The sequence below is a fragment of the Rhinolophus ferrumequinum genome, chromosome 9 (assembly GCF_004115265.2).
Source record: "Rhinolophus ferrumequinum isolate MPI-CBG mRhiFer1 chromosome 9, mRhiFer1_v1.p, whole genome shotgun sequence".
Lineage (NCBI taxonomy): Eukaryota > Metazoa > Chordata > Mammalia > Chiroptera > Rhinolophidae > Rhinolophus > Rhinolophus ferrumequinum.
The window spans coordinates 19,911,358-19,924,164 of record NC_046292.1 but is presented as its reverse complement, the minus strand read 5'-3'; the positions used below and the strand labels follow the sequence as shown (position 1 = coordinate 19,924,164).

The 12,807-nt window shown below is 34.3% G+C and overlaps 1 protein-coding gene across 23 annotated transcripts in view; it reads right to left on the bottom strand.

Moving 5' to 3' along the window:
* The window catches only part of EPB41 (erythrocyte membrane protein band 4.1), a 150,338-nt gene that overhangs the window by 65,625 nt on the left and 71,906 nt on the right, over nt 1-12,807 (bottom strand). For all 23 annotated transcript variants that reach the window (XM_033113923.1, XM_033113924.1, XM_033113930.1 and 20 more), the window contains one exon: nt 2,635-2,710. In XM_033113923.1, the coding sequence (XP_032969814.1) occupies nt 2,635-2,710 (76 nt within the window). The remainder of the gene's footprint in view (nt 1-2,634; nt 2,711-12,807) is intronic.

The window sequence follows — 12,807 nt, the reverse complement described above, 5'->3', positions numbered from 1 at the left end:
AAGGGGAGAGAGAGGAATGGAGGGAGAGAGAAAAGAATGATTAAGTAAATATGAAACAATATTAACAATTGTTCAATCTAGATAGAGGGTATATGGTTGTTCACTGTACTGTTATTTTTTCTTTCCTGTGGGTTTGAAATTTTTCCATATAAAAGTTTTTTTAAAAAGCATATGTTGGACTCATAGCTGAAAAGCAGAAGAAACTAATATTTTGTTGAGTGCACTAAGAACCATAACCATATATATATATATATATATATATATAATCTCATCTAACCACAAAAAAAACTGGTGAGGAGGGATCATTGCCAGATTATAGATGAGGAGTCAGCATCAAAAGATAAGCTTGCTCAGTGTTAGATAGTAATAAAGGTTGTTTGGCTCCAAAATTGGGCCCTTTCTTTTCTATCACACGGTATGGGGACAGAGCCAGGAGTGCAGTTTCCAGGCTCTCGGCCTCACGTGGAAAGGTGCTGGCTCAGGTAGTAAATGACCATCAACTGCGATTGGATGGTCGACGGCTGTGACTGGTTGGCCTTCGGCTGTAACAGTTGGCCAACTGGCCACTGATATAACTGCCGTGACTGCATTGGTTGGTTGGCTGGTGGGCAGGCAGAAAAGCGGATGGAAGATTGCGGATCGTCTGGATCCTACTTTGTGTGTCTCACCCGGCCGCCAGCGAGAATATAGTGGTATGACTCCCCTTCTATGGCTCCGTGGGTGTTCCTTTTTGGCTTCACCATATCCTGCGTTATGTGGGGAGTGGGAGCTGAGACCTCGCACGACACCCTGCATGACACACGGCTTTGCCAAATGGGTAGGTACTGCCCTTTGTATACAAAGGTGACATTATTGATAACATTTTCTCTAGGCTATGAACATTTTTCGGTGTGTTTTTCCTCCAAGATGGCCTTAAGTTGCATATAGCTTTCACACACTATCATCTTGGAAGACCGATTCCACCTGTGCGCTGCTGGGACTTCAGAAAACCAGTTTGGTCCAACAAACCAACTGAATGCCCCTACATGTGTTCTCTCTGTTGGTCTAACATTCACACCTATGACCCTGGCCTCCTAGCACTTGTTCTGACTGACTGAGTTGACCTGTTCAGACTGTTTTACCAAACAGGAAAACTGGTAGGTAAGATTAAATTGAAAATTCCTATATTAACTGGAATCATATGCTTGCTTTGACAATAAGATGTTGAATAACATATGTAACAGCGTTCATTTTTGCGTCCTGTATTTAGTCACTACAGATATGTTTAAAAAAAGAGCAATGCCAACCAAGTTACAAGACTCTTAACTAAGCTCCTCTAAAATGTTGACAATTAACAAAGACTTTTAGGGATTTGTTTTGTTGTATACATAATAAACCTCGATGGAAAAAGATATGAGTAAGTAGCAACTCTAAGAGACAAATATTACCTGTGAAAAAGAAATAACCAAAATCATTTTTCAGGCAGAGTTATGGCATCTCAACTTCAAGAATGTACTATGTATAACTAGACAAAGAATAATTTTTTAAAATGGTATAGCCATTTCAGAGTACTTAACAATCGGACCTTTTTAGAGTCTTAGGCTATTCTCTTATTTGAGAGAGATGAAAACTGAAGCCCAGAAATGTGTATTTGTCTGAAGTCAGATAGTTGACAGAGAAAACAGAATGAGAAAGTATTTTCTCAACAACCAACAGTGCAATTTCAAAAACATTTGCCAAGCATCTACTATGTATAAGGCTCCAAGCAAGATTCCATGGATATAAATATGTAGTAGTACTCTAAAATATACTGCTCTTCCATTTTCTCTTTCTGTTAATATTCATATAGAATCCAATAAAGGCCACTTTCTTTTTTGTATTATTAAAATTTATTGGGATGACAATGGTCAACAACACTACATAGGTTTCAAGTGTACAATTCTATACATTGCATTGTGTGTTCACCACCCAGAGTAGTTCTCCTTCCATCACCATATATTTGACCCCCTTTACCCTCTTCTACGATCCCCCCTTCCCCCTCACCCTCTGGTAACTACTAAACTGTTGTCTGTGTCTGAGTTTTTGTTTATTCGTTTGTCTTGTTCTAAAAGCCACTTTCTTAAAAGAAATCAGTAAGCTGTTTTTAAAGTGTATAAGAGTTATTTCATAAAGTGAGCTCAAAAATTACTAACTGAGGAAGATTTAGTTCATGAGGATCATACATCTAATCATACACTTTAAAAGGGAGATAGAAAGAAATAAAAACACTAAGATTTCAGCTTTTTTGATCCTTATCAAAGAACATGGTGGAAGAAGAGTATTAAAAAAACAAAACAAAACAGCGAAGCTATTTTACCACTATATTTGTGTCTTGCCCTTTGGAGGTGGTATGTTTTATAGGTGCCCTGTCCACAGCTTGGCACAATACCCATGATACGCAAGGTTAATTCCCCTGCCAATTTCCTCCAGGCAACACACAGGTATTTGAGGTTTTTAGGCTCACTTATTTGCAAGCCTGCCTTGAGGTGATCAGAAACTTTCTATCTTAGGTTTAATATAGCTCATCATTGTTCTTCAATTCTGAAAAGAGAAATTCCCAGAGCTTATGATAGTGAGAATTACTTATTACATATTTAGCTATTATGAATTATTTACCTTGTTATATCTTCGGTTAACTGTGCTGGGTCAGGTGGATAAAACTTTACATTAAATGTGAAATTCCAAGGGACACCTATAAAAATAAACACAAAATAATTTTATGCTTATGCCTAAGTTTCTGATTGTTATAAATACCGAGAAATGTTCAAATTTTTCTTTTTTCTTGAGGTGTTAGTATTTTCATGCTTTGTGAATGAAATGTAATCTTTATTTTAAAAAGAAAAAGAGGCAAGTTGTTTAGACACCACTTAAGAGGTGGAGTTAGAGATCTCATTTTTTTACCTGACTTAATATTAATACAATATTAATTGTTTACAAAGAATATTAATATTAATACAATATTAATTGTTTACAAAGAACGAAAGCTACATAGGGAAAATAACATGAAGGTCAACATGTTTATAGAAATGTTTTTCAAAATACGATCTATATACCGCTCCAGGGCCCCATTTGAGTAATCTCTTTTGGTGTTGGCATTATTTATTTGTGATATCTCTCCATACAGCCATACCTTATTTTATTGTACTTCGCTTTATAGCACATCACAGACATTGTGTATTTTCTTTTTAACAAATTGAAGGTTTGTTATAGACCCTGCATCCAGCAGTCTATAGGCACCGTTTTTCCAACAGGCTCAGATGATGGTTAGCATTTTTCAGCAAAAAAGTATTTTTAATTAAGGTATGTACATTCTTTCCTTAGACATAATGCTATTGCACACTCAACAGATTACACTATAGTGTAAAGATAACTTTTTCTATGCACTGGGAGACCAAAAACTTTGTGTGACTCACTTTATTGCGATACTAGCTTTATCGCAATGGTCTGAAACAGAACAGGCAGTATCTCCAAGGTATTTCTGTATTATCTCAAAAAACCAAAAGAATTCTTCCACTAATATGGGTGAGATTAGGAGATTATTTTAGAAATGACAAGGAAGACGTAATAAAGGTGGCCTTTAGAAACGATGGCTCTAATAAAAGTATTTTAAGTATGAAAACTACAAGAGAGCAATCCTAAAACTCATACAAGTGTGTCATTTTTTTTTTTAATCTACAGTGAAGATATCAGGAGTAAAAGTTAAATGGAGAATGCCTTTCAATTTTCCAGTTGAGTGCTATCCTTCAGGGTTTTTCTAACATGACTGGCTTCCCAAAGAGTAGGGCCTAATCTCAGTCTGAAGTAAGTATGATTGATTATGAGGCTAAGAGTTGCCATTTTGTTCAGTACTTACTGCATGCCAGGCACTAAGCTAGCCCTCTTATATGTGCGTACATTAACGCATTTAATCTTCACAGAAACCTAAGGAGGTAGGTACTACTGTTGATTTATTTTATATATGAAGAAACAGAGGCTTAGGAAAGTGCATAGCTAATGAATCCAGGGTTCTTGTACTCCAAATCTCATGCTTTTAACAACTGGACTCTACTATCCTTCTACAAACATCTATGCTTCAAAGATTGGTCTGTCTTGCGTCCATGGTATTTCATCTCCAAATATCACATTTATTGCTAATGGATGGCAATGGCAATATGCAAATTAAAATGTGAAGTAATTTGAATATCTTAATCAATATGTCGTTTTAAGCATACTATTTACTATAGAATTCCATTGGAAATGGTCGATATTTTCCTTCAACATTAGAACTAAAAGGCAGATTCCAGACAATATAACAAAGTTGTCTCAAATCTAGCCAATCCTAATATCTACCATCAATTCAGTTCTAAATCCAAAAACTTCAAATGGAACTTTGATCAGAAAAACAATACCATATCTGCTTTTCAAAAAAGGAGGGGATAGGCACGCATTATTTATAGTTTAAATGCTGTAAGATAAAACACCACCTGTTGTTTTACTTTCTGATATGATAAAATCACATCATTCTAGCCATTGTTAATTTATAACTCCCATTATAAACATTAAAAAAGGTGATTCCTATACTACCTATAAAAATGTTTGACTAGAGCAAATCAATATGAAAAACAAGATAGACAAAAGAAAGTTTAATATGTGTGAATTCAGTATTTAAGAACCTTAAACATAAATTTAGTTATTTCATAACATATATAAATGGCATTTTTTAAATTGTATAGGAAGAATAACATCAAGGAAATCAAGTTAGCAATAGTTTATAAAGTGTGATTTTTTTCCTTTGGGCTCTGTGTTAAGAAACTGATACAAAAAGACAACAACCAGGGTTGGTGGGAAGAATAAGCACTTTAATTTATTGCTAATGTGAGTGTATATTTCAAAACCGTGGAGAATAATTTGACAATACCCATCAAAACGTAAAATGCATATATACCATTTCACTTAGCAACTCCATTTCCATAAATGTATCTAAATATATTTAAATGTGGTCAATATTACATAAGAAACTATTTATAATAGCAAATGTCTGGAAATAACCTAAATATATTTATTTAGCAAGAGAAAATACATCTCCAAGATACACTGTTAAGTGAAAAAAATCAAGGTGAAGAACAGTACAGATAGAAAACAACTGTGAAAGTTGGGGGTTGAAAAAAGTATATATTATAGGTATGATTGTATATGAATAGACTCCCTATAAGGATGTACAATAAACTAGTTATAGTGGTTGGGGAACTAGAAGGGGAACTTCTGGGAAGGGAAACTGACAGACTAGGGGAAAACAGACGGGAGGGTGACCAGTTTCACTATATACTTTTATACCATTTGAGCTTTGTACATGTACTACTTATTAAATACACACACACACACACACACACACACGTATATATACACATACATATATAATTTTTTTAAAGGATAATCTTTGTCTCCTTCCACTAAAATGAAAATACCTAAGGACAAGAGTTGCTTTCTGTTTTATTTGATGTGTATCCCTAATGCCTAAAACAGTGCTTGGCATATCATGCATGGATGCTCAAGAAATAACTTGTTGAGTGAATGAATGAAATAAAGTAATTGATCTCACGGAACTGTTGTGAAGGTTATATGCGAATGCTACAGTTCCACGCACTCACAAAAAAATTTTTTAGCAAGAATTGGACAAAAGAAGGATACCAGGTACTAGTATATTAAAATTATTTATTTATTCATTAATTCAGATCCCCCAATGACCTCAAGTTACTAGGCCTAATCAAATGAAAACATTAAAAACAAAAACAAATAAAAAACTCTGTATTCTGGTTGCATTTTTCCTCTCCATTTAACCCAAAATAAGATAGGTTAACTATATTAACAATAATCATATCTAGAAATGTCCCCCAAATTAACTCTTTTACTTTTGTTAACAGCAATTTTAAGAAGAGGAACCCAAACTTTCAGTTCCTATTCTTTTCCATGCAAGAGATACATGTTTGAGATGCTTTTAAAGAAGTTATCTAGTTTCACTGCATACAAGCTCAGGGTTAAATGCAATAGAGATGCTAAAAAGGTTAACCAGTTGAAATACAGAAAATATTCAAGTTAAACTTCAGTCAGTGACCATTTCTAGAATATGATACATATAGTTAGTAATACCGTATAGAGAATGTTTAGTGAAATTTTAAAATGGTGGCTGAAAAGCTCTCAAATTTTTTAACATTAAACTCTTTGCCTCTAAATCAGCAACACTTCAATGACGTTCCCGTCAAAAGTGTATAACCTGAAGATTCATGTACCATAAGGAAACATCAGACAAACTCAGAATGATCACTTATAAAATAATTGGTCTGGGTTCTTCAAAACTATCAATGTTATGAAATACTTTAAAGAACTGTTCCAAAATAAGGAAAACTAAAGAGATTTGACAACTCACCACAAAGTATCACTTTGGACTCTTTTCTATGAAGGGTATTATTAGGACAACTGACAATGTCTATAGGCTATAGTATTGTTTCAGTGTTAATTTCCTGCTTTTATAACTGTATTATGGTTATGTAAAAAACCAATTCCTAGTGTGGGGACAGAGTCCCAGAGAGAAGTTTCCAGGCTCTCGGCCTCACGTGGGTAGGTGGGGTGGGGCTGGCTCGGGTAGTGGTTGGCCGTTGGCTGTAGCCGGTTGACCAACTGGCTGCTGATGTAACTGTCGTGACTGCGTTGGTTGGTTGGCTGGTGGGCAGGCAGAAAAGCGGATGGAGGATTGTGGATTGTGTGGATCCTACTCCGTGTGTATTGCCCAGCTGCCAGCGAGAATCTAGTGGTAGGACTCCCCTAACTATGTCTCCGTGGGTGTTCCTTTTTGGCCTCACCATATCCTGCGTTCTTATGTGGGGAGCAGGAGCTAAGACCCCACATGACACCTAGTTTTTAAAATATGCAAACTAAAGTATTTACGGGTAGAAAGGTATCATGACTACAACTTACTCTGTGGGGATTTTTTTGAGGTGAAATTCATATAGCAACCATTTTAAAGCCTACGATTCAGAACATTTAGCTGTATAATTCAGTGGCATTGAGTACATTCACAATGTTGTAAAACCATCACCTCTATCTAGTTTCAAACATTTTCACCAACCACAAAGGAGACTCTGTATCCATTAAGCACTCACTCCCTTGGCAATCCCAGCTTCTGAAAATCTCTAATCTGTTTTGTTTCTATGGATCTACCTAGTCTGGATATTTCAGATAAATGGTATCATATAACATGTGGCCTTTTATGTCTGGCTTCTTTCAGTTAATATAATGTTTTTGAGTTTCATCTATGCTTAGCAGTTATCAGTACTTCATTCCTTTTAAGGCTGAATAATATTCCATTGTATGGATATATCATATTTTGTTTATCCATTATCCATTGATAGACATTTGGCTTGTTTTCCCCTTTTGGATATTGTAAACGGTGCTGCTATGATGCAACTTACTTTTAAATGGTTCAGAAGAAAGGCCCCGTGTGTGTGTGTGTGTGTGTGTGTGTGTGTGTGTGTGTGTAAATGATGAGAAAGAAGATAAAGCAAATATAATAAAATACTGACATTTGAGGAATCTGGGTGGAGGGTATCCAGGAATTCTTTATTCTATTCTTTCAAACTTTCTGTAAGTCTGAAATTATGTCCAAATTTATTTTCTAAATTAATAATTGAAAAAAATTCCTGCCTTCTGAGGATACAGGAAACCAGGAATTCTCATATCCCATTAGTGGGGATGTAAACTGTTACAATCAATTTAAAGGAGAACAATTTGGCAATATCTAGAAAAATTGAAATTAAACATACCCTATAATTTAGCAATTCCAGGTATATACCCTAAATCAGTATTTATTAAACTGTGGATCATGATCCATTGTGAAATCCATTTAGTGGGTCAAAATCAGCATTTAAAAAAAGAAACAGAACGCAAAAGAAAAACAATCAGAAGATAACACTCATGGTAGAGGTTAGAATTGTTTTGTGACAAAAGAAAAAATAAACAAATGGGACTACATCAAACTAAAACGTTTTACACAGCAAAGGAAACTATCAACAAAATGAAAAGACAGTCTACTGAATGGGAGAAGATATTCGCCAATGATACATCTGATAAGAGATTAATATCCAAAATTTCTAAGGCACTCATACAACTCAATACCAAAAACCAAATAATCCAATTTAAAAAAATGGGCAGAAGACCTGCATAGACAGTTCTCCAAAGAGGACATACAGATGGCCAATAGACATATGAAAAGATGCTCGATGTCAGTAATCATCAGAGAAATGCAAATTAAAACAACGAGATATCATCTCATTTCTGTCAGAATGTCTATCATCAATAAATCAACAAACAACAAGTGTTAGCGAGGATGCAAAGAAAAGGGAACATTCGTATACTGTTGGTGGGATTGCAAATTGGTGCAGCCATTATGGAAAACAGTTTGGAGATTCCTCAAAAAAATTTAAAAAAGAACTACCTTATGACCCAGCAATTCCACTCCTGGGTATTTCTCTAAAGAAATGTAAAACACTAATTCGACAAGATACATGCACCCCTGTGTTCACTGCAGCACTATTTACAATAGCCAAGATATGGAAGCAACCCTAATGCCCATCAATAGACAACCAGATAAAGAAGAGGTGGCACATATATACAGTAGAATATTACTCGGCCATAGAAAAGAATAAAATCTTACCATTTGTGACAACATGGATGGACCTAGAAGGTATTATGTTAAGTGAAATAAGTCAGACTGAGGAAGACAAATACCATATGATCTCACAGATATGTGGAATCTAAAGAACAAAAATAAAGGAACAAACAAAACAGAAACAGACTCATAGAACAAACTAATGGTTGCTAGAGGAGATGGGGGGTTGGGAGCTGGGGAAAAAAGTGAAGGGATTAACAAATACAAATTGAAAGTTACAAAATAGTCATACTATATTCCAGAAGAGGGTGGAGGTGCTAGCCTGACTTAGTAGGGGAAGTCTCTCTTATCCAGACATGGGGATGTACAGTATAACATAGAGAATACAGTCAATAATGTTGCAACAACTATGTATAGTGCCAGATGAGTACTAGACTAATGGGAAGGATCACTGCGTGAATTACATAATGTCTAACCACTATGCTGTACACCTGAAACTAATATAAAATAATACTGAATGTCAACTGTAACAGAAAAAGACAAAGTTTTTTCCCATTTAGTGTTGTAGTTGTTTTTTTTCTTTAATTTATTGGGGTGACAATTGTTAGTAAAATTACATAGATTTCAGGTGTACAATTCTGTATTACATCATCTATAAATCCCATTGTGTGTTCACCACCCAGAGTCAGTTCTCCTTCCATCACCATATATTTGATCCCCCTTACCCTCATCTCCCACCCCCCACCCCCCTTACCCTCTGGTAACCACCAAACTATTGTCTGTGTGTATGAGTTTTTGTTTCTCATTTGTTTGTCTTGTTCTTTTGTTATTTTTGGTTTATATACCACACATCAGTGAAATCATATGGTTCTCTGCTTTTTCTGTCTGACTTATTTCGCTTAGCATTATACTCTCAAGATCCATCCATGTTGTCACAAATGTTCCTATATCATCTTTTCTTACCACTGAATAGTATTCCATTGTGTATATATACCACAACTTCGTTATCCATTCATCTATCGAGAAAAATTTTTTTTAAGGGAACTGTTCTGTAAAATTTTCTTTCAACTGAGATGAATTTTAAAAATCATATTGAGTAAGAAAAGCAAGCCACATATAATTACCTATTATACAATTCAATTTATATGATATTCCAAATGGCAAAACATAATATTTTTAAGTATACATTCATAGGTAATAAAAACCATTAAAAAAATACAACGGAATCATTAACACAACATTCAGGGCAGTGCTGACCTCTGCAGTGAAAGAAGAGAAGGATGCATTTAGGAGGAGCATACTTGGGCTACAGATTTTTTAAAACATAATTTGTGTAAATTATATAATGTAAATATAATGTATATAATGTACACTGATATGTAAAATATATCAGTATTTTACAGTATATATAAAAGTTGTAAGGATTTCTTGCCTTTGCTCTGTGCTATTATATTCCAGAAAGGGGTGGAGGTGCTAGCCTGACTCAATAGGGGGAGTCTCTCTTATCCAGAACTAAGGGAATCAAACAAAGCTAAAAATTAAGCTGGGAGGGAGAAAGATTGATAAACCTCAGAAAAACGTTCAAATGGTAAGGTTGGGTCTGAGGGAAATTTAAAAAGCAACAGACAAAGCAATACTATGTACTTTATATGGGTATAGATATAAGAAGGAAAAATATAAAGACATGAACTGAAAGGAATCATCCCAAATTCATGACAATAGATTTCTATAGACAGAAAGAAGGGGATGGGACTAGAAGGAAAACAAGAGACAAACCTTACCTGCATGGTTCTATTTTAAATTAAAAATATTAACACATGTTAATTCTGGGTGATGGGTATATGGGCATTTGTTACATTAGCCACCCTATACTGTTCTATATTTTCTGAAATATGGAAAAATCTTGCTAATGAATATTTATTACAATTTAAAATATACTTTTTGACTCTACTTCTAAGAATTTACAGACTCATATAAATGCACACATATATAGATATATATAGACATGTATAGATATGTTTACTGTAATCTTGTTTGCAATAGCAAACTATGATTAACCCACATGAATAATAAACTATCAGAAAGAGAAATTAAGAAAACAATCCTATTTACAATTGTAGCAAAAAAAACAAAACACAAAACCTAGGACTAAATTTAATCAAGGAGGTAAGAGATCAACTCAAAAGGCCATCAATAAGACTGGCTATATACATTATGCTACAACTACATAATCATTTAAAATAATTTTAATGAATGAAATAAATTTATATATGTTGATATGAAGAGTTCTCCAAATTATGTTTAAAAAGATTGGTTGCATATTTATATTAAACACATATAAAATACATATATTAAAATTGTTTATATTAAAATACACATACTAAAATATATACATATAAAATGCATGTTTATATTAAAAAACGTGTAAATACATATTTATATTAAAATACATTTGCATGCATGTGTGTGTGTGTCTAGATACAATTCAGAACATCTCTGGAAAGAACATAAGAAATTAGTTAAGGGACAGAGGTAGAGGGATATTTACCTTGTACTATATTCATCTGTATCTTTTAATTTTAAATTATACATTTATATCACCTATTTTAAAAATTAATTTAAAAAACTACATATAGCATCATATGTAATACATATATAATACAATACATAATATATAACAATGTATAGTATAATTGTATTTTTGAAAACCAAATCTATAGAGGCCTAGGAAAAAATCTTGCAGATTACACTAATTTAACAATAATTAAATCTGAAGGACAAAATTTAGGAGCCTTTTACTGTCTCCATGATATATTTCCATAATGTTTAAATTTTTCACAATGGCTCTATATCACTTGCACAATAAAAATTTTTTTAAAAAACCAAAGTCTTTGCAATAAAAAACTGTCAGTCTTCTCTCTGGCTTAATGAAATGTTTACATTTTGATTCCCTATTAAAGTTTGTGTCAGGGACACAGTTTTTGATTCCTATGTTGAAGGAAGGGTTTTTACTATTTTGTAAATTTTTAAAAAAAGGATACTTAGCAAGAGATTTTTTTTTTTAATAGTCAGGAAGACAATCTACTAGGTATTCTTCACTCATCATAAACTCTATTTTAAATTTTGTTCCCAAATAATTTTTTCCTGAGTAATACTGAATATTAAAAGCACTTTTGGGCGGCCTGGTGGCTCAATTGGTTAGAGCGTGAGCTCTGAACAACAGGGTTTTCAGTTCAATTCCCACATGGACCAGTGAGCTGCGTCCTCTGCAACTAGATTGAAGACAACAAGCTGCCGCTGAGCTTCCGGAGGGGCAGCCGGATGGCTCAGTTGGTTAGAGCATGAGCTCTCCACAAAAAGGTTGCCGGTTCATTTCCTGTATGGGATGGTGGGCAGTGCCCCTTGCAACTAAAGAATGAAAATGGGAACTGGACTTGGAGCTGAGCTGCGCCCTCCACAACTAGATTGAAGGACAACGACTTGGAGATGATGGGCCCTGGAGAAACACACTGTTCCCCAATATTCCCCAATACAAATTGAAAAAACAAAAAGTACTTTCACTGACAGGGGCTAGGAGTTACATATTTCTTGTCATGTCTCAAATATTCTGAGTGTTTTTTTGCTGACTTGCATTTTAAAACAAGAATTTATGGGCAAGGAACAAATATAGAGAGTTGCCAGTCCAAACATTTTGTTCTATCTGAAGAAATATAAATTACAAACAGTGTCTAAAGGAAACATTTCACCATAATAAAAGTGTTTTCTTTTAAGAAATAAATGAAAAATAAAATTTGTTTTCAGGTGATAGTTAAAACTGATTAACCATGATAAATAACATCTATTGCAGTTCCTACCGTGTTTCCCCGAAAATAAGACTTAGCTGACCATCAGCTCTAATGCTTCTTTTGGAGCAAAAATTAATATAAGACTTGGTTTTATATAATAAAATATAAGACCGGGTCTTATATAATATCAGACCAGGTCTTATACTAATTTTTGCTCCAAAAGACGCATTAGATCTGATGGTCCGGCTAGGTCTTATTTTTGGGGAAACACGGTAGAAGTTTCCTCAAAATAAACTAAACTAAAAGTACATCTAGTCACAAAAGGGGGTGGCGGGGGAGTCTCTACCCTTTTAGCTAGCTCAT